Source organism: Antedon mediterranea, chromosome 9 (genome assembly GCF_964355755.1).
Source record: "Antedon mediterranea chromosome 9, ecAntMedi1.1, whole genome shotgun sequence".
Classification (NCBI taxonomy): Eukaryota; Metazoa; Echinodermata; class Crinoidea; order Comatulida; family Antedonidae; genus Antedon; species Antedon mediterranea.
In genome coordinates this window covers 25,573,715-25,601,640 of record NC_092678.1, presented here as the reverse complement: position 1 = coordinate 25,601,640, position 27,926 = coordinate 25,573,715, and the positions used below count along the sequence as shown (strand labels likewise).

At 32.1% G+C, this 27,926-nt stretch overlaps 2 protein-coding genes across 2 annotated transcripts in view; one reads left to right on the top strand and one right to left on the bottom strand.

Annotated features, from left to right (window-relative positions):
• Nucleotides 1-231: 231 nt before the first annotated feature.
• On the bottom strand, nucleotides 232-27,859 carry LOC140058511 (quinone oxidoreductase-like protein 2 homolog). The gene is made up of 11 exons (XM_072104151.1): nucleotides 27,710-27,859; nucleotides 9,553-9,685; nucleotides 8,679-8,775; nucleotides 6,231-6,289; nucleotides 5,775-5,843; nucleotides 4,524-4,633; nucleotides 2,869-2,950; nucleotides 2,332-2,513; nucleotides 1,816-2,044; nucleotides 1,567-1,609; nucleotides 232-1,359 (listed from the first exon to the last, which is right to left on the bottom strand). Exons 1-11 carry the CDS (start codon nucleotides 27,760-27,762, stop codon nucleotides 1,298-1,300), a joined length of 1,119 nt encoding a protein of 372 aa, XP_071960252.1. The 5' UTR covers nucleotides 27,763-27,859; the 3' UTR covers nucleotides 232-1,297.
• LOC140058510 (uncharacterized) overlaps nucleotides 16,290-27,926 on the top strand; it is a 60,447-nt gene continuing 48,810 nt past the window's right edge. The window contains exon 1 of the mRNA XM_072104148.1: nucleotides 16,290-16,777. Within this exon, the coding sequence (XP_071960249.1) occupies nucleotides 16,717-16,777 (61 nt within the window). The 5' untranslated portion in view covers nucleotides 16,290-16,716. The remainder of the gene's footprint in view (nucleotides 16,778-27,926) is intronic.

Sequence of the window (27,926 nt, the reverse complement as noted above, 5' to 3'; positions counted from 1 at the left end):
AAAAACATTTTGGCACACATGGCGTGTCATAGCCATACTCAAGTTCTAGTTTCAGACAAAATCAAAACTGAGTTGCTTCGTACCTCCCAAATTAAACGCAATGAATGATGGCTTACAAATGAAATTAGCGAATGTGTTGCCTTGGCGTGAAATGAACTTTAAGTCCCAGGGTCGACGCCACGGCAACTTGGCAACTAAGAGACCTTAGGGAAGAGAGTTGAGGAACTGATTACACTTACACGCAGCTAGCATTGAAGGCTAACATTACTTGAGGGCTTTTAACAAAACTTTTTTTCCCTAACCCTAACCCTTCAAAATTTATAATATACTATTAACATTGAATATTAACTATTGCAAAAATTTGTTAGCACCGATTGCCTTCCATACAATGCTTCAAGAAACTTATTGACGGAAACTGTACAGTAGCAAGCTTTAAAGACATGTTCAGTCAGGCGTAGAAAGTTACTTGAATTCAGTAACTGTTAATTATGATATCAGAATCTGTAGAGGCCTAACATTTAGGAGTTAATACCCCAAGGGTAATAAATGACATTTAAAGCATTAAAACAACATTAATGTTTTGCAATTTGCTTTAGATTTATGGAAATATATCTTGATGTTAGTATTGCACAACTATATCATTCTTTTGGTAAATATTTTTCGAAAACCTATAAGATACGAAGCCAGATACATGGAGGATACTAAGGTTTGGACCTATTAAAATAAAGCAGTTAAGCCACCTTTTGTTTGATTAATTGCACATTCTGAACAATTATTTTTAGAAAGCTCATCACAGTTCCAAGTCAACAAGAATTTGAAATTGCCTTATTGTATGTGTGCGGAAACCAGAAGCAAACCTTTGCTAGACAGATGCTGGTCACATCACATTGTTTACATAGTCTGCTGCTGGTGCTATTACGGCATGACACATTGATGGATGATACAATCCAAATTAAATCCATTTAGCTGCTTTAATGTAATCTGCATTATGTGAAATGTCGCTAATATTTAGCTCTTTGTGAAAAGTTCACTTTATATTTTAGTTTCGGTTCAAATATATTCTTAAATATTTTATATCTATAAAAAAGTATATAAATTGATTGAATTAATTAAAATATAATTATCTTAAATTAGCAAAACAAAATTAGAAATCTAAAATAATCCCTATGATTTACATAATTAATTGTATATTAAACTTTCAAATGATACAAACAAAAGAACAAGTCGACACTGAGGTCAACACTGAGGTCGACACTGAGGTTGACACTCAAATTCTTGCATGCAAACTCATTTGTTGTCAGCTTATTTGTTCTTGTGTAAAGCACCCAAAAAGTAAATTTAAGTGGCTGGACTTGCATCCTAGTCAAGATAAAGACATTTAAAAATAATATATTGATAGAAATTAGATAAGATTTTAAATTGTTGAAATGCCTGTATATATACAGTATACAGTAGTATTTCCAGACCTGAGTATTATATTGAGAAGCCCCACTGTACAATACAGCATCTAGTAGGTAAGGTGTCTATTACTGTAGGCCTACTATGACATGGTTAGTACAATTTTACCCGTTGATTTTCTCTGTTGTATATACTTAAATGCTTCGTTAACCTGAAATGAAAAACGATAAAATAAATTTTATTATTGAGAAGTACAGTAGCATTTCAAAACTGTTAATTTTAGAAAAAGTGGGGCATATTCCTTCCTTTAGTTAAATTAATTACATGCATGAAAAGTTCTATGATGTCATCTTTCAGCAAATTCTTGAAAGATAAACTGTTGGTACTTTTTTTTAAATTTAAATCCTTTAAACCAACCTGATGTAGGGGAAATGTTCTTCCAATATGCGGTTTAATTTGTCCTTTTTCAAAATAAGACATAACTTCATTTATTGAGGCCTTCCAAGTCTCCAATTCCTTATTGCGAAAATCACCCCAGTAAAGTCCTATAGCAGAGATATTTTTCACCAGAAGGATATTGGCTGGAATTTTGGGAATACTGCCCCCAGCGAAACCGATGATGACAAGTCGACCTTCCCAAGCAATACTGAAAAAGACAGTCATTATGTTAATAACTTGTCAAAATGACGGTGCTTTATTTCTTAAAGTTAAATTTGCAGTCAGTTTTTATCATTGAATTAATACATTTTTAGGTTACAGCACTGTATATAGGACCAAACTGGCATTTGATTACAGACGCTGTCTACGCAGCTCTGAGCATGCTCAGAACGTCCTTATACTGCGACTGAAAAACGGTTATTATTACAAAACATATTTGTATATCTACAAATTCTGATATACGATATACTTTATTCAAGATTCTTTCGACCTCACCATCTTAAACACTCTTTAAATGCGTCTCCCCCTACAGCATCGAAAATCACATTTGCTCCTCTACCTCCGGTGAACTCTTTCACCTTTTCACGAATACTTTCCGCTTTGTAATCCACAGCGTGGGCTGCCCCTCTCTTCATGACCAATGAGCACTTGTCAGGGCCACCAGCTGCACCAATCACCTTCACAAATAAAGTTTAAAATAAATTTTTACAGATCCTAAAATGCGGAATGATTCAAACAGGTTGTGACACTAAACAGTTTCTTCCCACAGATCCATTCCAAATTAATTATCAAACTAAATCATAAATGTACTGTGTGCCCTTGACTGCAATTAATTGGCAAAAGACTTTTTGGCCTGTTTCAAGACTTCTGGGCCTAAACTGCCTAAACTAATATAGTTTTTTAAAGCAAACATTGTAGAAACATCAATTTTAATTTTCGGTTATACAGTATTTTAAACCTCATGTTTTGATTTTTTTCTGTAAATAGTAGGAAAATACGGCCAAATAAATGGAGTTAAACAGATATATTAACCTTTGCTCCAAAAACATTAGTCGCAAGGTCCATGGTTGCCAGGCCAACGCTTCCTGCTGCAGCTGTTACTAGTACTGTTTCCCTGCAATATAAGGAACACATGAACGCTATTTTTATCATAAACCCTCGTTTTTAAATTTGTATGTCTTTTGAAATGATTGCAATTGTAAAAAAAGTTTTTTTTATATAGTTGCGTCGTAACTGTCAAACCAGGTAGCCAATTACCCAACTTATCTAGAACAAACATAAATGATAAAAGACGATGAAGAAATTGGAAACGAAACTCTTTTTTGTCACCAATCAATGAAAAATTAAACAAAAAAGGTTAATATAAATCATTTAATCATTCATATTTATGCTTTACTCAATTATTTACCCTTGTGTATAGGACAGTCATTCATCGGTTATGGTGACTATGGGGACATCACAAATTATATAAAATGATTTGAAGCTTTAATTCTAACCCAAATTGAAAATGATTGTTTTTATTAGAAACAAAAACATCAAATCTTAATGGATTCAATTAAATCATTTTTTGCAACCTTTCAAATTGCAAAAACAATTATTCATTTCACACATAAAAGTTCACTTAACAAATAAAAGTTCATTTACTTTTAAAATCGAATCAAAATTAAAATAAACGGAGCCAAAATGAGGTCAATAAATAGTGATGGCCGCATCAATGACTCAGCCGAAACAGGTGGACTGATTGTAAAAGATGGAGGCCAATAAAATTCCTCAAGGAAGAAGAGGGAAGTAATAGTAAAGATGTTTGTGTTTCCATGGCGCCATTTGAATTCTAAGTATGCTAGCTCCGTTTTAAGTCATTCCCCTTCTTATTATAAATATATTAAAGATGATCTTTTTTCAAATATTATCACTTTCTTTTCTCTAGCGTATTTACATGAATCAATCCATAAAACGTTAGTTTGTCCAATTCGTTTTAGTTACATCGTAAGTGAAACAAGATACATAGGACCATTTTTCTCTTTCATGTTTATCGTAATATTTCTTGCTTACGCTAATACTACAGTTTTTCTACAATTTCTCATACATCATACTGACCCATTAAAAGGTATTATGCTTTAATAGGTATTGCAGACTGTTTTGCCCACATACATGTCTGCTGAGTTTCTACTAGATATTTCAACTTAGTATTATACTGTATCAATTTATTGCATCAGTATTCCATGTACGATGATGACCAGGAAAAAGACATACTGTATTTTTATGACATGACTATAAAAAAATCTGAGGTCACACCCCCAAAATCAAATGTGATCCCTTTGCGTCACCCTGAATAGTATTCTGCGAAAGTTTTCTTAAATTCTAATTTTTAGCCACACCCACAACATTTAAGCATGCTTCAGAGATTTGTCATATAGTGCATTTTAAAGTAAAATGTTAAAGGGTAGATAATTCTTTTGATTGATATGTCAATAATGTTTGAACTACCAAAACCATGAAAACTTGATATCAAGCCAAATCTGAGTTTCTGTTTTTAGACAAAATGTTTAAAAATACATAGAGACAAAGGACCTGGACACTTCACTGCATGAAGAGGGAATTCTAGTCTTTTTACAAATAATAATTGTGTAATAATATTATGCATACACATTTTTGCTTTCATATTCCTGATTTGTGTTTTTTCTTACCCTTTTTTGGTATTTGATTTTCTAGTTAGGCCAAGCCACGCTGTCCCATAGCTTACGGGTAAAGCAGCGCCCTCTTCAAAACTCATGCTGTCAGGTAATCGCCATAAATCCTAAATTAAAGAAAGAAAATATAAATCTTGAAAGTGTCATAGTTATCTAGTCTATAGAGGACAAAGTTGATTCATGTTAAAGAAAAAAAACATTACTAATGTTGTCAATAACAGTCAATGACTACCAAATGTTAAGAAGACTATTTTAAGACTTTTCTAAGATTATTTTAAGATTGTTTCTGCAAGAAATTAAACAGAATACAAGCCAATTCATTTCTTGCAGAAGCGATTTCGTCGGATCAACTATATTTAACCACGGAGGCCCAGATCCACAGTGGCTTAACAGCTACAGCTATTAGCGCTCACTGTCTAAACCCAGGAGCCCCGGAGCTTATAGGGGCCCCAGAGCAGTACCCATAGGGAAAAAATATGCATTAAAATAAAACAGGCTAAAAATGCCCAAGGTCTCCAGCGTTGAACTTGGTGGGCCACTTAGGTTTCTTAAACCAGGGCCCTCAGGCTCTAGGTGGTTACACCACTGTAGAGCCTCTGCGGCACATAAACTTAAATATTCAGTTAATTTAAACACCCTTTTATCCTCTCAAATGAAACAAGTTTTTGTCGTGCAAAATTAAGCGTCAGTGTTGTCGTACCAAGGTGGTCGTGATTAAGTTATGAATCATAACTTCCACCGCTAGAGGACGTTAAACTCTGGCGATAATTGATGCCACAATCAGAAACTTTGATTGCAATTTCCGCTTAGAAACCGCAAATATTCAGAAATGATTTTAGTAACATTAACTAATGGGTAGAGCCTGAAGAACGCAAGTGAGAACAAGATTGAACTTCCCAAATGTGTGCAGAGACAAGAATGGATTATTAACTTATTTTTATTTATTTGGTCTTTATACTGGGTGTCCTCTTCAGTTAAAATCTGTTCTCCCAGAGGAGTACACCACCGTGGAATAAGACATAGTCGGAAACAAGATAGAATTACATAAGAAAATGTGGAAGGAAAGAGTTGGCCAAGATGTAAAGATTATTATCAAAACTATCTATTTTTGTGCATAATTCAAATATTAAAAAGTGATAGAAAGGTAAGAAGGGTGATTGATACAAGGATGCAACTCTCAATTTATGCACAATTTTAACAAGTGAAATGAATGTCACAAATCTCGTAGATTGTGATTGTTCTTTTTACCATTTCTTCAAGAACACATTCTTGTGCATATCCTTGCATAGCTTGTGATAGTCCTAAAACACGATCTCCCTGAAAATGACAACAATTGGCGATTATTTACCGTTTCTAGTCATTATCTCCATATAAGGAACAAAAGTATACATTATGATATATATCAAAAATAAAAATAAAATGAAGTAATAAAGTTTTATTTTTATTGTTGATATATATCTAGCTCTACCAATTGTATCGAGCATTGTAAGCAGACGATCTAGTTATCTCTTACTCGTGTTATTATATATATATGATGGTCATAGAAAAAGACAAAATATTATATTATATAATATATATAACTGTCCAATGTGTGTATAAAATTGTTAAGAGCTCAATGAAATGTATTGAGACATTTTTAACACAAACCAATCATCAATTTCAAAAGCACGTAATCTTAAAATGATACACAAATTAAATAATGACCTTCGAAAACTTCCTCACACTTTTACCGACTTCTACGACTTCCCCCGATACCTCCGTTCCTAAAAATAAAATAAAAAAACTTTTTATATGTTTCAGGGGTTCTTATTACATCCACTGAAAAAAATGTCATGGTCAGTGATATAAAATTATTGGAATTAATAATGTTGGAAAAATATGAAAAAGCAAAATTGAAGGAAATACTTAATGATGTCATTTAAAAGAATTCCTCAGATAAATATAAATTGTGTATACTGACAAACACTGATAAACAGGACAGGAGGCAACCATGGAGATTTGTATTTCTGGCAACCTAGCCAATTGAATCAATCTATTTTGAACCAGATTATAGTAAATGCTGTAATAATTGATTAAAGTACAGTGGCTCAAGGCACAAGAATTTTGTTCATGCTTATAGAATATTCTGTGGATTCAAAACCATTTAAAACAAATTTTAATAGGAAAAATATATTCATTTTATATTTTAAATTTTAGTTTTTACAAGAAAAATTTAATCTGAACTGTCTATAATTGTTTAGTTTCATTCAGTAGATTCCACTGAGATTTTCAAACTTCTTCAGTTTCAGATTTATAAATAAAAAATACTACAATTCTTACTTATTCAATTAAAAAGCAAATTAAAAAGACAGAAACATGTCTCCATCAAAATGAAAAATCACTTAAATAATTATACTTCTATTTTTTTCTTATTCCAAAATAAAATATAACAGAGCATGGATTACTTATTTCTCCATGCATGAAGATATATATTATATGAATGTATGATAACAGAATAAACAATATATAATTATAAATCAATTTGCGTCATTTTCAAATAATTCCTGGCCGTAAACAAAAACCTTTAGAATCGCACACAACATTGAATGATTTAACCCCGCCTAGTCAGATACTAATGAAGATGACATTCTGATGGATTTGACCAGTTGTCCATTCCAGAACGACATTGAAAATTCCTCAATCCTCACGGAATCATAATGACGCTGATGACTAATGCGAAATGACAATATTTCATTCATGTTTTAACAAGTAAAGCTGATGTGTCCAATACCACTTCATCAGTAGTCATCATTTGTTGACATTGAGGAGCAGATGTCATTTCTATATATAAATTTTACCATAAAAGATCTTTTGTCAACTTATTCTTCCATCTAAATTATATTTTTACATTCTATGAAGCAGAACGTATTGACAACAATAAAAAAATACAGGAGCAAATAATCATAACATATATCTAAAAGTTCTACCGGTACCATAAAAGATCTTTGTCAAATTTAAACAAAACAAATTTAAAAATTTCAATTGATCCTCCCCTCCACCTAAGTTACTACACAATTAGATGTAATCATACTATCTATATTTTACATTCCAAAATAAGTACAAAAGAAGATCTTGAAGAAAATATCATCTAGTTGTTGTTATTATTAATTATTAGTTTTAACCAGGAGTAATAACACAAGGCAAACAGAATAATTGCCCTTACTCCATCATAACACCAATTAAATATACAAAAATGATGCATAGAAAGTTGTACAAAATTATTTTAAAACCATTTTTTGAACTTTAGAAAAAAATAAAATAAAAAATACAGGAGCTACTTGATCATATCACACGCATTCAGAGGAAATTTGCGAGTAAATAATTGGTTTTCTTAAGCATTTGATTGCTTGACTGAGGATCTTTTGATAACGAAATGTAAAAACAGGATGAAATAATCAAATCAGAAGTGAAGCGATGATATGCGGGTTTGTCCACGACACTTGGGTGATGCGGTTAGGGGTTTTCCGCTTGGATGATTTTCCTACCCATGTGTAATATATACAACTAATATTTAACAAATCAAATGGCTAGAATACAATACATTTTATTTGAACCAAAATTGTATTCTATTTCTATGGGGACATTTTGTTGGTATTGTCACTTTAGTGGCTTATTGTCACTAAGGATGTAGTTTAGACAAAAACAAATGACAAACATTATTGATATAAAATACTGGTACAAGAAATCTTAAAAGAAATAATAAAAACACACTATTATAGTGAGTAGTGCAATACATTACATCTTTCTCAAATTATTTCTAATGTCTTTCTGTTCCTCTTTGAAATTTTAACATTGAATAGATAAAGTAAATCCAGTGGTTTTAAAGTTTTAATAATCGTTGCTAAAGCTTACAAAAGAAGCCAAAGTGGCAGTAATTCTTTGTTGTTTTAACTGACACGCATGACCTAAATCATTTTTGAGGAAGGAAAGACGAGTCAATATAAACATTCAAAAATGAATAATGAACAGATTTAAAGACTACTATAAGTTTCATTTGACATTTGAATAAAGGTGCTTATACATTCTAGTGACTAATTCTTGGCTTAGTTTAAGCTATGAGAAATACCCTGGTACAATTCCAGGATTTGAACCCAACCTTTGAATTTACTGTACCTGGTATAAATGGTAAAGGGGGTTTCTCTTGGTACAACCCTGCTGCTAAAAGAACATCTGCAAAGTTTATTCCGCATGACCGAACAGCGATTCGTACCTAGAAAAGAAAAGAAATAATAATGGACAAAAATTACACATTTTCTGTTATCCACTGTACACAGTTATAATCTGTGCACTTTTAAACAATTCAGTTCATCATTCAAGATGAGTAGGGGGTTATCCTGGTGAACTTGTTCACTAAATAGCACCTGTATCACGGGATTACCACCTATCTGATAGGACAGTGAAGGGGATTAGCACCTATCTGATAGGACAGTGAAGGGGATTACCACCTATCTGATAGGACAGTGAAGGGGATTAGCACCTATCTGATAGGACAGTGAAGGGGATTAGCACCTATCTGATAGGACAGTGATTAATTTACTAATGGTAATCCTTGGCCACATGTGCTTAAAAACCTCAAATAAAAAAATAAATAAATAAAGTATTTTATATATTTTTAACTTTAGGCAATTGTATTAGGTGCAATTAAACGTTTAAACATTGCAATATTTTAACTACGTTTTAAATTTTAAATATGTAAAATCACATTTTATCAAAATACTGTGTAATCTTTATCATGTTTACTGTACAATTTTTTAACCTTTCAGTAGTCATAGGGCGCTTTAAGTGGAATAATCAGTGTTATTTTTATATCTAAGGACCCCAATGGAAATAAGTTTTCTTTTAAACTTTCTTGGGTTATTCCTCGGTTCATTCTATTAATATTGCTATCTTGTGCTTTTTTTTTCTGTTATGTTTGTCTTTGTATTTTTGAGTGAACCGAATAAAACTGAACTGAACTGAAATAAAGAATATGATTATGTTCAGTTACCTGGCTTCCCGTTAAATCTTGTACAGAAGGAACTTGTGTAATCAAAAGCGGTTTTCCTAGTTCTTTGCAGACGGCTGCTTGATGCGTCTTTGTCCTACTAAACACAGGCTTACATTTTATTACTGATGCTCTTCTGAAAGAAAAAGTCTTTAATATTAAAGATAAAATCAAGAATAAAATAATGAAATCATCAAAATTATTATTAATGCTGTTAAGAACAAAATAGTCTTTCAAATCAAGAATGAAAGGACAATAAAGATTGAATCATCAAATTATTATCGATGCTCTTCTGAAAAAAAAAAACGTTTAATAATACAGTACTAATCAAAACAAGAATAAAATGACAATGTACATCAAATATCTAAGTCAAAATATGTATTAAAATTGAAGAAAAATATTATAAAAAAATAACATGCATTCAGAACTTTACTAAGCGGAAGGATGGCGTCAAAACGATTTAAATTAAGTTATTTCAAGAAAAAATTACTTTTTTTTGTGATTGTATCATCATAGTACTAAAGTCAAATATTTGGCCCTGAATTTAAATCTAATACAAAAGAAAGCATTCATGTTCTGAATACATTAATAATGTACACATAGTTCCACAAGCCATGTTATACATGTCTCTCAAACATGAAACAAATTAATACAATTAGGAAAAGGAAAAAGTTGGAATTAATCCAATGTCATAATTATTTGTAATCAACCGAGAGGCAGCGCTTATTAGCAGGAAGGCGCTATTCAATATAATTACCAACAACTTTATTGGTAAACACTGCCTGCGCGCCCAAGATTTGCAGTCACATGCGCCACTTCCGTTTATTTTACCAGTCTAGCCATGAAAAATCACTTAGTGTGTACTTATTTGGATACTCTGTGCAAGTGTGGACGCTTTATTCAGGGCCTCAGCGCTTAATCCCAATCGGCTTTGGACAATAGTAATCTTTCATCATCATCGTCCGGCATCAGATCAATCATGGAAAATACTAACAGTTCGCGCTGGGCGTGTTTTAAGCAACAGATTTCGAAAAGTTTCCAAAGATCTTTCAAGAAAAAAACTATTTTGCCTCGAAAGCAATTTCCAAAAACACGGAAAATAAACTACTCGTGGACAAAAGGTGAGTATTAAAAACACAATATGCTTTAAAACGTTGTTTGTGTAATCAAATATATGAAGATACTCATTTGCAGAATGCCAATACACAGACCAGTGGTAACGGTAATACAAATAGACTGAATGCTATTCCTTATGGCCATTTACACACAATGCTGAGCAGCAGACCAGTGGTAACGGTAACAACAATATATAATCTATGTTATTTTTTCTGACCATTTACAGAAAATGCGGACATGCAGTTTCCGCTCAGGATAGTAGATTCTATGTGGTTTTCTGCTTACTTTTACCGCTCGTCTGTGTAAATTGGCCTTTACTTTGATCTTAGTTAAGTACATCTGTTTGATCTTAATTTTAGCCATAGTTTAAGAACATTATTCAATACTGTACTATGAACAATAGACATACATAGACTTTATTCGTTGGGATTATAAAAAAAAAAATTCTACGAAAGGTGTCTTCAAGTTGTCATGATAATAGGATAAAGCTCAGGTACAGGCATGAATTTTAAATATAATATTTGGTTAATTGTACATAAATCAAATATTTGTAACAGAAATCAAGACGAAAAAACATGAATTTCCCTTAATATGATCAAATAGAAAATTTGGCAACATTCTGCCATAAAAACCAGGAAGACCTTTTTTCAGTAGTTAGGTAGTTTAACCTAATGTAATAGCATGTCTGGTGACTACCTAGAAGGTGAAAAAAGATGGTGGATATACGGTGGATAATTTTTGCTATAGCATAAAAATAAAAATCTGAAGTTGAATAAAAATACAAGAAATGTAAAATTCAAGTTATATTACCTATATTTAGTCATCTGATAACATTTTTTACCACACTGTTTATTTTTCATAGCTTTTTAAAATGCCTCTCTATTTACAAAATTTGTGTACAAAAGAATAGAGATTTTACTGTGTAATTTGAACTATCCCCCCACTGATAAGAAAGTGCTTATTTTCAACAAGCTCATGTAACACAAATAAAATCCCCAAAATTATGAAACATAGGGGAAACTATAGATCGATAATTATTGGAATGTATGATCAATAGAAATTTTTTGCCCGTACCTGGCCTTTAAACACTTTTAAAATACTTTAAAATACTTTATAACATACTGTACAATTGCAACAAATAAACTATTGAATTAAAAAGTTCTATTTAAATTTTAATATAACATTTCAATCAATTCGTTTCATTATTCCCGCCTCTCATTAATATCAATAATTAAATACAATTTGTCAAAATTGTAACTTTGCCATTGTTATTGTGAAGGACTTGATTGTTTTATACTATACAAGTCAAAACAAAAACAATTATTAAGTTCAAACTTAAAGGGCTGTTTATCCATGGGGAATTTATGAGATTCAATAATTCAACATAAATTTTAAAATGAAATATTAAAATTCAACAAACCTACAATAGGAATAGTACATTGCCAACTGATTCGCTGCCAGTAGCTAGGTTAATTGTTTCAACCAATCACGGTCAAAGGAAAACCTTGACTTAAACAGCATAAACTAAATTAAAACTGTGTCAATCTTAATTAAAAGATGATAATAAAATTGAAAACAAGATCAACACAAGAGATGTTTGTCTTTAAACTTGAATTGCTATTTAAACTATACTATTCTGAAACGTTTGTATACAAAACGATTAGTTTCTTAAATTTTCTCTGTTAGTTGATTTTTGAAACATTTTTAAGGAACTTTGTATATGATTTAAGGGGACAGGGCTCAAAAGTTGTAAAATTTAGTACTGAACTTAACTGTTCTATCTTTTGGCTTGTAATTTCCAAAAATTTAAATAAGGAAAGAGAGACAAGCTGGGTCGATTGGATGATGTGCTTATAAAGTGCACTTTTAGGTAATTCAGAGCCTGCTGGATACAATGAAGGAATGTGTATTGAATGTATATATTGTTTTTACAATTAATCAATCAAAGACTCATCAAGACAGCGTGTGTGTGAATAATGTGCACATCTGAGTAGATATAGATAATGTGTCACTGCACATGAACAGTCAACTAGATTATTAAAGAAAAAATGATTGATAACAAAGTAGGATTGGAAAAGAGGACCTTTTTAATAAAAACAAACCAAAAACACCACAAGCAAAGCTCTTCCGTTAATGATTGAAAAAGTAAATTTTCTTAAAATATGATGTACAGTAACTATCCTTCTTATTATGTGAAGAAAAAGAAAAATGCCGTAAAACATTCAATTAAATACTCTCAAACCATCTCTCACACTTTTGCTCAAAATATATTGTATAAATAAAATATACGAAGAAAATGATAATAACAATAAAGCGACATACAGTACTCACAAACTTTTAATTTAGGAGTTTCACTTTATTTATTAAAAGGTTAATGAACTTTTATCTTAATTTATAGTATTTATAGAATTAACGTGGCGCCAAGTAGTGTTATAATACAATTTTGACAATTTAATTCTTTAATTGAAAGTTAAAACCATTTTTTACAATTTGCAAAACAGAATAAAATAAGTGTTTGAATTTAGTAATCTACAAATTTATGTTACAGGGTAAAAAAAAAACAAATTATGTTGTTAGACAAACCCGTCTTCCAATTTAATATCTCCCTTATTTCACTTAGTTCATACTTATATGAGGTCCCTCCTGGTACTTTAAAAGAAGAAAAATAACTACATTTAATTATTACACGCCAGACACCATCCAGGTATTTCATTTGTTTTACGGATTTAAACTAAATAAAAAAGTAAGCTTTATCTTTTAGAAATAAAAATATTAATTAACATGTCAATGGCATTGTTGTAGACATAGAAGAATAATTTAGTGATGAAATAACTGAAAAAAAGACTAGTCATTTTTAATAATCATAGAACTTCCTCTTTGAACAATATAAGTACTTACTTACTGCTTGTTAGCAAGTATGGAATGGCACAGTTAAATTAACCTTCCCCTCCCCCTCCCCCTCTTAAATTCTGTAATTAGATTTTAATTAATCACTTATTGAAAATGTTTTTAATTTCTCTCGAAACTAAAACAGAATCAAGGATTCTTCACTGTTGACATATATTATGGTCTAAATCAATTTTCTTTCCTATTTGTAAGAGGAAGGAAACAAGACGAATAGCTTAGAATAGTTTGTGCTAACATTCAAAGTACCCACTTACTCATACCAGACCACCTCATAGTGCACTCGATCATCCTTGTCAATGTAATATTTTGTACACTTATTATTTGACGTTCATATGTCATTTTCTGGGATTTATTATACAACTTATGCAAAGGAATTATTATAAGGTATAGTATATATTTATTGTTATCATTTGTAAATCAGTATTTGAAAGGATTATCATGTCTTTCTTCACAAACTTTAAGTACACTACTTTAGTTTATACTTAATCTAACCATGGAGAACAACATATTTCTATCTAACCATCTCAAATTTAAAAATAAATTGTTTGACCAAAATACAAATCAATAAATTAAATCAATGACATTTAAAAAAAAGATATAAAATTAAACAAATTAAGTATACACTTATTATTTTTACTCCATTCATTCAGTTTTTAATTTTGTCATAAATTTTGATTGATAAGTTCTTGTTGACGTTGAAAATAAGATTAAGTTGCCAATTTGCAGGTACTTAGTTAATCCCTAATCTAATGGGAAATTGCCCCATGGGCTTAAATGAGATACTTGTCCTTGAACGACGGTAGAAGCTAAACTCAGTATGACGATAAAAAAAGCAGTAGACGAAGACTTGTGAATAAGACTGGGGGATAAGGATGGACTAACTAGACACGCTTAAGTCAGAAGCAAAATGGATATACAGGATTATTATGGGATATGGCGATTAAGTTTCTTATCCGCAACTAAGTAAGACTTATTAACCGTTTAAGTACGATATTGAAATATGGTATGATTAAAGTAAATAGCAATGTCATCCAGTACACGCAAGCATGATTTGTCTCTTTTCACTGAAACTTAGTTTTTAAAAATGCTGATAGAAATTGTTGCAACAAAATATAGTTTATTTATTTTTGAATAATTTTGAACAATATTTTATGAGGGTGGTCCATCCAGCCGAAGCTGATGATTAGGGACCCTCAAAGAAATACATCATAACAAGACACATAAGCATGTAAAAATAAAAATTAAATTAAAATAAATATAATTTATAAAGATAAAATAAAGCACAAACAATTTAGAATCAAAAATTAAATAAAGTAAATTAAATTTACACACACCCTTTAACACCCCCTCCACACACCCTTTAACACCCCCTCCACACACCCTTTAACACCCCCTCCACACACCCTTTAACACCCCCTCCACACACCCTTTAACACCCCTCCACACACCCTTTAACACCCCCTCCACACACCCTTTAACACCCCCTCCACACACCCTTTAACACCCCCTCCACACACCCTTTAACACCCCCCCCCTCAACACACCCTTTAACACCCCCCCCCCCCCCCTCAACACACCCTTTAACATCCCCCCCCCCTCAACACACCCTTTAACATCCCCCCTCCACACACCCTTTAACATCCCCCTCCACACACCCTTTAACATCCCCTCCACACACCCTTTAACACCCCCTTCACACACCCTTTAACACCCCCTTCACACACCCTTTAACACCCCCTTCACACACCCTTTAACACCCCTTCACACACCCTTTAACACCCCCTTCACACACCCCCTCCCCCAACCTTACTTGTTATAATACTAAATAACAATTTACCTTGAAGTTCCTAATAAATTAATTAGGACATCCCCTTATCATAGAATATGATCCAAATAAAAGGCCATGACATTTAAAGTTATATAATTATGAATTTTGAAATTCTAAGGGGCCTTTATTATCTATTGTAGGATACAGTAGTTTTTGGTTTGTCTATAAGGGGCTCAATAAGACTAAATACTAGTGAAAAAAAACTGTGGCATTTATTCAAAAAGGTCACAGGTTAAAATATACAATATAATAATCCCTATTTTTTTTAAACTTATTTGTAGAAATTTGCTTTAAATAGATTCTTAAAAAAATAAACATTTTAGACAGGTTTTTTAAAGACACTCAACAATGTAAGAATTGCATTGTTGACATGTAATAAATGTATATTTTATACACTGTATACAGTGACTGTCAGCCTCTATAAATAAGGTGAAATAAAAAATAAAATATATAAAGTCTGGGTCCTACTGTACATAAGTAAGAATATTAGCGTTTAGTTTGTATTCTGCAGGCCTACATACTTTTAATGGTGTTCAGTTAATTTACTTCATGTGAATACTTTTTTTCCCTCATGTTCAGTTAATTTCCTTCATGTGAATACTTTTTTTCCTTCATGTTCAGTTAATTTACTTTATGTGAATACGTTTTTTCCCTCATGTTCAGTTAATTTACTTTATGTGAATACTTTTTTTCCCTCATGTTCAGTTAATTTACTTCATGTGAATACTTTTTTCCCTCATGTTCAGTTAATTTTTAATATACAGTAGATAAAGTAGTTACTGACTACAGAATTAATACAATATGTAATTACTCATCAAAACTCAAACTCGCTGAATAAACAGGACTTTACACATTTTACATATATCTGAAAATCTTATAAATCCTGAGTGAGGTCACATACTATAAAAAGAAAAAAGTACTTTAGCAAAGAAAAACACCAACTACTTCCTGAAAGTTGGGGTTAATATAAAAAAAATTCAACCAACGAAAAGAGCGAGCGCACATTGTCCTCAACAACTGTATTGTGTTTGATAGTATAGACAAGACACAATGATGTGATTTATATATCATTTATTTGGATTTTATTTTGAAAACTAAATAACAAGGAAGAAATATTGTGTAAATGCATTTCCTGCTTTTTGGATATAATCTTACCTACTATATTTCATTATGTCGTATATATCACAGTTAAAGGTAATAATTCGGCATCGTAACAACTGGATTTATCATGGTTTCGTGAAGGAATGATTGAAATATATCGGCCTTTTGGGTTATAATTTCTTTCTACGTTTTTATATCGTTGAGGATTTTTAAACATGATAATGGAGAAGAAGAGTATAAGGACATCTACCATCCTTGAGTGTGACTGTGATTTAAGTAAGTTTGAAACCATTTTGGTAGATACAGTACATTCGATAGGGATGACAGCCCAAATATACAAGTAACCAGGCGCAAATTTAGGCGGTTGCTAAACAGGCTTTAGCCCCCACTAAAATTTAACTTTTTTAAATAAAATAATCACTATTTTTATTTTTCTGCAACCTGACGGGATCATTTTTATCATTTATGAAATATTTAGCCCCCCTAATCTATAATGCTGGATCCGCCCCTGGTAACACACAGTATACACATGGGAGCCCCCTGGTAACACACAGTTATACACATGGGAGCCCCCTGGTAACACACAGTATACACATGGGAGCCCCCTGGTAACACACAGTATTCACATGGGAGCTTTTGGAACGATTTAAATAATATAATATTTACTTATTATTTTCTGGCTGTATAGTGTTTCCCTTGTTGAGGTTTGTACAATTTCCCCTCAACATTTTGAAGCCTCTAAACTATATTATATACTTCCTCTAATAGTACATATTTCTATACCTGGCCAACTTATTGCAAAATAACAAAATTCATATCATTTTATTTATCCCAAAATACATGACAAATACATGATAAATGACAAAGTGTAAAACAATGAGGCATTGGATTAATATTGTTTTAAAGAAATAACAGTCTAGAGGCTCCCCACAAAATTGTAACAAAAATGTGACACGATAACAGATTTAACATAGGAACGAAAACTACTACACCGCAACCAAAATGCGATGATATCATGGTTTAATAAAAGAAGATCTATCAAAAATGTAATATCATTGGAATCTCACAGGTTGCTGCTACAGCTTACCTGGATAACCAACATTGGCCTTATCCTATCCTAGGGAGTAATTATATTTGAACACCCTCAATTACCCATTCAGCAATGACATACACAGGTATAGGAAATATTTAGTATATAGAAATATTTAAAATAAAATTTAAATATAAAAATTGAGAAAAGATATAGGATATATATAACCTTGACCAAGCTGTAACCTGGAAATAGACCAACAAAGGAAAATGTTGAAATCCTTGTTGGGATATTAACCTCTATAATGGACATGACATGTGGCTACTGTGGCTATGGTAGAATTGCTTACCTTTAATCCTCATTATATATTTTATTTATTTATTTTCAATCTTTCTACATAACAAACAAAAACATATAAGTATAACAAGGGAGTAGCGGAAAAGCAAAAGTAATAATCTTGTGATGTGCTTGACCAGCCCTTGTCAACTAGGACGATACAATAACACCGAGATTATAACAAAAAATATAGAAAAATATGATTGTTGTTTTATCCACAACAGCAAAAAAATATGTATACATTTTAAATTTGATTATAATCTAATTGCTTACCGAATAGTTGATGATGTAATTAGTAACCAATTAGAATTTGATAGTTTTTCTTAATTTGCATAAATTACCATATATAAACACTGTGTATTATAATATGAAATGATAAGTATTATTAAAAAAACATTGCTAAATATGATATAGCAAAAAGAATGGATGAAAAAAAAGAATTTAAAAAAAAGTTGATACAAATAAATGAATAATTTGACTATCTTTATACCGTAATATGTGATGTACAGTAATAAATATATAAAGAAATTTCATTCAATATGCAAACTAAAAAATTCCACAATTGCATTGGGATTATGTAGTAATCTTTGAAAAGCAGTAATTGTATTTTTAAAGGGCATTCTGAAAATGTACATTAGAAATTTCAGAAACCTTCACAATAATTTCTTGACAAATTGAAACAATAAATTTGGTATTGTTCATTTATTGTTGGGATACACAGGCCCGTAGCCAGGGGGGGTTTTATGGTTCGGGCGAACCCCCCTTTACAGCGAACCCCCCTTAACCGACTGCGAACCCCCATCCCCGACATGCCCAATACCTCACCCTCATCTCCAAAAATCCTCCAAATACGTGCCCCACAGTACAAAAAGTTTTTTGTAAATTGAAAAATTTGTAAACTTGTTCGTGAACCTTCCTCTCTGTATGAGCGTCAACTAGCGATACGTGTCTGTAAATTTCTAAAAGCTGCAAATGAATTGGCGATTTTAACCTGAAAAATAAATGTTTGGTCCCTGCATGTAACATGATATTGACGCGTCTCATAGCAAACTGGGGCACGAACGATTCGTACAAAGGACACCACCAGACAACTACTGCGTACCTATAATAATTGTTTAGATCACTGGCAGTCAGGCAGCATGCATAAAGTATATAGCCTTCCGACGTACATCAGTATTTATGTGTGACTATGAAGTATAATGTATCATAGAGAATTATAGTGAATATTAATATTTTACAGTATAATATCTATGGTATCAAGTACTGTAGTTCACATTATGGCATCCGATTATTTTTTTCTAGACCACCAGCCGATACGTACTAAAATGTATCAATATCACCTATTTACATATTTATATTCCTCAACAAATTGCTGTAAATAAATATTATAGATAGAGCTAGCAAATAGCATTTGCCTTCAACCAGTGTGCTTTTTTCGGGGCTGCTCCTAGATGTACGTTCGCATTGAACTTGAACGCAAAACAAAATACGGATTAAATGATCAAACAATCGGCGGTTCCGCACACAGAGCATGCGCATCTAACATACGGCAACAAATAGTTATCGTCCTTTAAATTATCGACGTGTTTGAGAAGGAGGAAAAAAGTACGATCTTTTTGCTCATCGGTAGCATGCTGCACGAGAGTGTCTTTTCCGGCCATCTAGGGGTGTCATTTAACAAATTCGCTTCGCATCAGGCCCCACCCCCAGGGGGGGGGGGGTTGACCCAAATATTTAGTGTCCGAACCCCCCCTTGACAGATCCTGGCTACGGCCCTGATACAGTATTTTAAGCTGTCTACACTATCAAATTTATGTGACAAAAAAATGTGATGTGCCCACATACTGACATGATGATGTCATATCACTACCATATTTGGGCATATCACTACTATATTTGGGAATATCACTACTATATTTGGGACTATCACTACCATATTTGGGCACATCAAAACTAGTGTAGACAGAGGTTAAGATAAGATAATTCTTTATTCTCATGAAACAATAGGCAAAGATTTGGTTTACGATACTCATGCTTTCTTATTCTTTCTTATGTTAATAATGTAAACATATGATTAACAATTGACTTTACTATAAACAATAGCACTTTGCTCAAACTAAGCAGGTGCTAACATTAAGACAAGTTCACAAATGAACAGTGCGTGCAATTCTAACGCATAATTTATAATTCATTAGTCTCTGTCTAACGAAACGTATTTATCATAATAAAATCCAGTCTTGTGTGTATCTGTGTTCACTCAAGCGTGAACAGATACACATTTTATAGACTTAGTAGGAAAGGAGTAGGAAGAGGAGGGACGTTTGACGTACCGATTTGACGTATAATATATGCATGATTACACTAATTTAGGAGATTTGTTTTGATTACGAAACAATGTGGTATCAATGTAAACTATTACTGCATAGGACGTCTTCTGAGCACAAAGGTGAGTTAAGAACTACACGACGACGGACTTAACCTAAGTCTTTGTCTTAGCAATTTCTATTTTTTTGTTAAGAATCAAGCCGTGTAGATTTCTCTATTATTCAGTTCAGATTTAGTGGATTTTAAAAGTTACATTAATTACAAAAATCTGGAATTGGCCGGAGTAAGTCTTAATTTTTTTCTGTTTTGTTGAGAGGTTTTAGTATCAATACAGAGGTTAATGTACAGGATTTTTTTTATTTTGGTTTTTATTTATTTTTTATAAATACTAATAATAATTGCTTATATAGCGCTTTCCACATTGATCAAAGCACACATTAGGCCTACAATTACAACAATAGAGATTTCAATTGATTAAAATTACATATAGTAAATAAATATATATTCAAGTTGAAAGTATCATACCATTAGGATAGAGTGCTCAATACCAAGGTAGAGCATAAATAAAATAAAATAACAGCAGACAACTTGGTTACTTCATTGTTTTAATCGCTACAAATCTGTTTCGTATATAAATATTTTCACCTCCTGTTTCCAGAAGTGTGTAGTTTGATAGGATATATCATATTTCATTGTATGTATCTTATTCTTTGTACTAATTTATAATTTAAATCTACGATACTTAGTATTGTATATTCAGGAATAGCCGCTCCATAGTCTCTTTACTTTTCTTCCTTATATCTTATTCTTATTAACTCAAAATTATTTTTACTAACAAAAATTACTATTTGTATGCCTAGTGTGTAAACATTATTGACATAATTTCATAAACATCTTCATGTCGTACAACTAATCGTAACATTTTTCTCAACTTTCTATCATCTAAAAGTCGTAGTTAGTCATGCCTCGGGTCACATTCTATGGTCACCGTACAGGTAGGCTACTACATTAGTACTTCTATGAATGGATGACTAGCCGGTGACAATAACGCTAGTTGGTCATACCCAGTACCGTTTTGATTTTACGATCATTCGGGAAACCACCTCACGAGGATATATCATATTTAATTGTATGTATCTTATCCTATGTACAGTAATTAATTATTACATATTTGCAATTCAATTCCTTTACACTTCAATTTTAACTACTATTAATAACGCATATTCTCAAAATAACCGTTATGTAATTCAATCCAATTTCCCTTCATTTTGTGTCTGCTGCTGCGTACACAGATAACCTGCTTTGAAAATATTAATATGTTTACTACTAGTATGAATGCAAAGAGAAATTGTCACTGAGAAAGGCCTTCCACAGCATTTGCGGAATTTTCCCCTGTATCTTATTCTTTATTGCACAAAAACATCATAAACAACAAAAAACAACTACAAAGTAGGTGGCAGGCAACACAAAAACTAAATTCCTATCTGGCTAAGAGTCTGTGTTACCGTCTTACGGAGTAGCGTATACAAGTCTACGTTAATAACATCTAAGTTTAAAAAACAGACTAGACTTTATAAAAAGAAACAATTTATGAAATATTATATGCATCTTACAGTATTTAATTGACCTAGAGCAAAAATCAATGTTTGTTAACCTAGTTTAGTTGCAACATTTGATGCAATGACCTTACATATAACTTGATTAGGATCTATGATCACGGAGTGCAAAGAATCACACGAAAATCAATTATTTATAATAGAGATACAATTCACAAAAAACCAGTGTTGATAAATTGAGGAATTAAGCACATTCCAATATGCGCACAATAGGGAGCTGGTGATTTGCTACAACTGATGACTAAACTACATCATTGTGCGGAAATATTGGGACGGGTGTCCTCACTCCTTTCATACACATTTATTCAGTTATAACAACTAGAAGCAAAAGCTTGTCTCATGAGGGACCTAACAATACATATGCATAATACATTAAAAAAAAATATTAAACAATACACAAAATAAATCAAAAAAGAAAGAGATAAAATATTGAGAACAATAAAACACAAGGTTTGATGGTTTTTAGGTCCAGATGAAGACCAACAACACATCGATTTACCTGACCTAGGTTGGTATCGGTCATTTCAAATCAAAATATCCCTATGATGATGTCACAAATTGAAAGCTCAGAGTCTTTCTTTAATAATGTGACTACTTTTTTACGTTGATATTTAATATTAAAACCCTCTAAACTATAAAAAGTAAATTTCAAACAATGACAACAAGAAATATTGGGTCAAATTACAAAATCTTTATTCGCATGATCATCAAAATTGAAATTGATATGAATCAATAAAATCTAAGAGTCCTTGTTGTAAGTTGCAATAACATGCGATAAGGATATACTTTACCTGGCAGTCGACATAATATTTGTGATAATATATTATTTTGCATCGTAGATTTGAAAGAATTAGACCATAAAAATGTTTAGTTCAACATATCATTTGTACACAGATGTGGTCAGGGATTTACTTTGTGGTAAGTAATGTTTGAGTTTAAGACAAAAAAAATTTCTATGTGAAAGTAATAACAATAGGACGTACATAAAGGTAAAAACAGCCCATAAGAGTCACACGCCAACTGAATAAGAACGTTATTGTACAGCTAAATGTTTTGTGAATAGAGTCGACTTTCCCAATACCAGACTCTCTGACAACCAGAAACACTCTAAATACCGGACTTTTCTCAAGGTTTAAAGGGTCCGAAATTCATTTTTATCGTTTAAAAAAGATTCCGAATACCAGACTTTCCGGAAAATAATATTTGGTTAGCCCGGTGCTGGGAGAGTTTACTTATATTATTTCACACCTGTCTGCTTATTGTGCTGTCATTCATAACTAAGTGACAATCTAATGTTTTGTTTATTTATTGGGTGCGTTCTATTTTTCTATAATTCTAGAAGAATAAACTTAGTTTGTTATCTAAGAGTAAAGCACCTACTGTACAGTATGATAGTAAAACAGATATTTGCATTCAAGATTACAAAATGCTAACAACATCTAGAGAGTATTTCTATGGTGAATCTTACTGATACCATCTAAGTGTCTTTGTCATTTGTCACTTTTAAGCTAAAGTGACAATTTCAATTGTCACTCTTTTCTAAACGGCAAGTAAATTGGTCGATTTGACAAAAAGCAGATTGCCACTTGCAAAACGCTGCTACTTGACGTAAATTAGCTTTAAAACCTGTGTTTTTAATTGATTATTATTGTCCACTTATACTCCTTAATGGGATACTAACGTAAAGTGCCCCTGTCCTAAAAGATGTTGATTTGAATCTTCCCTTGTGGTCAAGGGATCAGCACCCAATTATATTACTTTCTAAATTACTGAAAAACGATGGAATATTGATAACATATTAAAACAATTGAAGATGGAACTTAAATGAAACAAGGGAAGCGTTTCTTATAATTTCACTTTCATAACAAGGACTACGGTGTGTGAAATTACAAACTAAGTTTACACTCAGTTTCTACCTGGTGGCCACAATTAACTGGACTTTTTAAATTGCTTAAATATATTCTGGCGTACTAAGATGGATAAACATTTTAGACCAATCTTTTGTTATGATCTTACTACAGGTAAGGGTACAGGTATCATGATTTCAACAAAGTACAGACTTAAAGCAGGGAGTTGTAAACTCCCTGCTTAAAATGTCTTAAGCATCAGGAAATGTGTTTGTTTTAAGACCGTCCTGGCATGATCAATAAACACCATATACAATTTTCATTAGAAATTTTAATTTATTTGAATATTCTATTGTGCGCATTAAATTTGTATTTGTCTTTATAGTAAAACCCCTTCAATTGGGACACCTGTATTCAAGAGAAAATATCCTGTGAAACAAAATGACGGAAATGTAATAATAATTTTGGGCCCAAAAAGATCAGTTATTGGAGAGAATGACTATACTAGCTAGTACACTGTAGTAGAAACAAATTATAATATCTAGGGCGTCCATGATGGGATAATTACAATATTCAATTTATTTTTGGACTGAAATTACATAATGGTACATTATTTACATTAGCAATAATTGTATAGTGTAATATTACCATAATGTTTATTCTATGTAATAAACATTACTAACTGTTTTAATTCATAATGTTCAGAGATCCCTGGACCAGGGTTGTGGTCATACGGTTGCTATGTAACTGAGCATCTCATCAACTTCTCTTGAAATCCAAGCGCAAGTCAAGCATTTAACTGTTGTCAAGAAATCACGGCCGAGCTATCTACCTAGACAGTTATCCTAATACTATACTCTTCAAAATAAGCTTGGGGCCACCCTGATTTTTACCCCAAATCCAAGGTGGCAGCCAAAATCCGTTTATTTTGTTTATTTTAATTTCTCTAAATTGGGTATAAAAGTTCCAAGAACTTTCTGGCAAACTATCTTAAGATTCTCGTTGTTTTATTGATGATCAGTTCATTAATTAAGTTGCAACCCTCCACATCACTCAGGACGGACATGACATTATGGGAACATTCAACAACACATTTGTTTACATAATCTAGAACACTAATTGACATTTTCATGGCTTTACTCAAATCATGTGACTAAACTACAGTTTCACATCAAATGTTTTCGGCATGCTTCTGTAAAGCTCAAGATTATAGGATTTTATGTACACAGACATATGCACCAGTTTGTAGGCCTATCAATGATTATAGGATTTTATGTACACAGACATATGCACCAGTTTTGTAGGCTTATCAATGATTATAGCAAAATAGTGATAATCTTATCATTTTTTACACAAAAAGAGACACAAAGCCTTCAATTTTGTTATAAATAAATTAATTATGAAATTTATGGTGCGTAAAAAGATTCGATACACGAAAAAAACTTCAAATTATATAAATTAAAATATTAATATTTTATCATTTTAAATAAACGAAATAAGACGAAAAGCAATTTTTTTATAAAAATAAGATGTTGCGTAAAAAGATTTGATACATGAAAACACCAAAATATAAATTAAAATATTGATATTTTACCTCCGCCAAGGAGGTATATGTAATCGGTAGCGTGTGTTTGTTTGTTTGTTTGTTAGCAGGATTACTCAAAATGTAATTACAAGATCTTTACCAAAATGAATAGACAGATAGATATGTGGTCAAGGACCATTCCATTAAATTTTGGGACCATTTGGGACCACAGTAAACTAAAATTGCATTTTCTCGAGAACTACTTGTCCAAAAAACTTCATTTTTTAACAAGAGGCAATTCAAGAGTTATAATTTGTGATTTTTAATTTTAAAACATAATTTGATTTAATGTGCACGTTTTTTGATGCGAGTAGTTTAAAAAACCTATTTCTTTTCAAATTCACTCATTTGATTTTCGCGTTGCTGTTCTATTGTTAGTCAACTGAAGCTATTGTTAACTGAAAGGCTTGTTACATAACCATTACACCAAACTCGCATACACATGCTTGTAATGAAATTAGCCTAAATCACAAACAGCATTAAGACACACACCAATTAATATATATATTTTTTTTACCGGAGAAATCTTATATAGGAGAATTTTACAGTAGGCGGAGGTATGCACTCTCGGAGTGGCTTTCTAGTTTATCATTTTATTTCACAAACAGTGACGAAAAGCATTCAATTTTGTTATAAACATAAAAAAAAAATATTATTAAGTTATATATATACAAGAAGGAAGTTTTAGAATGTAATTCCTTTTAATAATTTATTTATTTGACCAAAAAAAAGACAATAAAATCAGGTCAGGAAAAACAAAAGTGTAATTATTATTTATCAAAACAATGTTAGTTGCAACAATATTTTATTTGACCATAGAGGTCAAATCAGGCCCTGGGAATTTAAAATAACACCTTCTACAGCAATAAAACCTTCCAACAAAAATATCTTTACAAAAAGTAAAATATTGTAACATGATTAATTAAGACTTTTATTTAATAGTTTAGTTCCAATTCTGCAAATTTGCTGTTTTATTTTAGTAGCCAATCCCAAGGCAGACGTCAATGATGTCAATCTCATTCCCTTCCTGAATTCATGAAATTATTAAACTATAAATAGGAAATCAAGGCTGTATTAATTTATATTAATGTTGCAAACTAATAAGTGTATAGCACCCCCTCTAGTGGAGGCATTGAATAATATACTACATTTGTCAATGTCGTTGGCCCATTTAGAATCGTTCTCTCTTTCTGTTTAAGTAAAGATTAATTGATTGATTGTTTGATTAGAAATATTTTACTTTCTTTAAGAAAGTTACACATTTACAGGTGTTTACAAAATGACATATTAAAAACTAGTAGTACCAGCACTGGTGCCACTAAATATGTTGTATTTAATGTATTTCCAACTATGTTTATTTACACAACCCATTGGCAGGTACAATCACGCCATTCCCAAATAATTAATAAATTCCCAAAAACTTGGATTACTCATTTTATAAACTTGAACTTGAATCAAATTATTAATTAAACGCCGTGGTTAGGATTCCGGCACCGGAACTCAAATGCCCAGAGCTCTGGGAAGTGAATTATAGCTTGCACTAATAGTGCCACACACACCACACCACCGAGAGTCGGAGTGTTATAGGGATTTACTGTAGCCTAGATATAGTCGTTGCGCGAGCGAGAGAGCGATGGATGAAACTTGGCCTATGCCATACATGAATTAATAATTAAAATACGACTACGCCACGCGTTAAAATAATTATAATGATATTAATAAGTATCAGTATCTATCTAAGAATCGTAATGCTGTTTTTAGCGTTGCGACCCTGACTTCCCGAACAGTTTTTTCACATCCACGCGGTGGCTGCCGTCAACAAATCAACTTGTGATTGCATGTTGTTATGTACAGTATAATGCGTTATGAAAAATCATAAAACTAGTCATGTACAGTAATTATATAATTCATAATGATATGAAGTTTATACATGAATGAAGCAACCACTTTTTAATTACAAAATAAATAAGGCCATTGGTCACGTCTAACTGGCAGCCCGTATTAGTAGGCATCTAGGCTAGTTCGCCGTGTGGCGCAGCTATGAAATGATCCATCGCTGTTGATAAGTATATAGAGTCGCCGATTACCTCGCTCTGGGCATGCGCAATAGCGTGTCGGATTCCCTAACGCTGGGCAGTTGAGTTCCGGTGCCGGAATCCTAACCACGGCATTAATTAAATCCTTTTAAAATTAAAGTTTGATAAAAAACAATCAAACAACAATAATCAAACTAAACATGCACTTTTGATGATGTAGTAATTGTATGAGGCTTATACGGGCGAATATACTCATGTTATACAATTCCAGCTTAATCTATTTTGTGTAGGCCTAACACATTGCTTGAGTACTGTACACCACAACCCCGGCTAAGTCGGCGTTGATAGGCACGACACTGACAGGCCATGTTGCAACACGACGGGCTAAGTCCGTGGCTAAGTCATTAGTTAAGCCTGGACTGTGCAAACTTACCGTGTAGCTGCTCTAAGAAGTAATTCTGGAGGGCATCTAAATATAATCGACATTTTTTTCGAAACTTTTGTTTTTAAATATCTCTATTTATATTTTTTGAACCACTTGTTGTCATCTACTAACACCGGTCATCGATCACCTCATGGCACTGGTTACCCAGGTACCAAAAACCACCCATGCGTAACAAAAGTAAACGCACTTTAAAAATCCAGCCTCC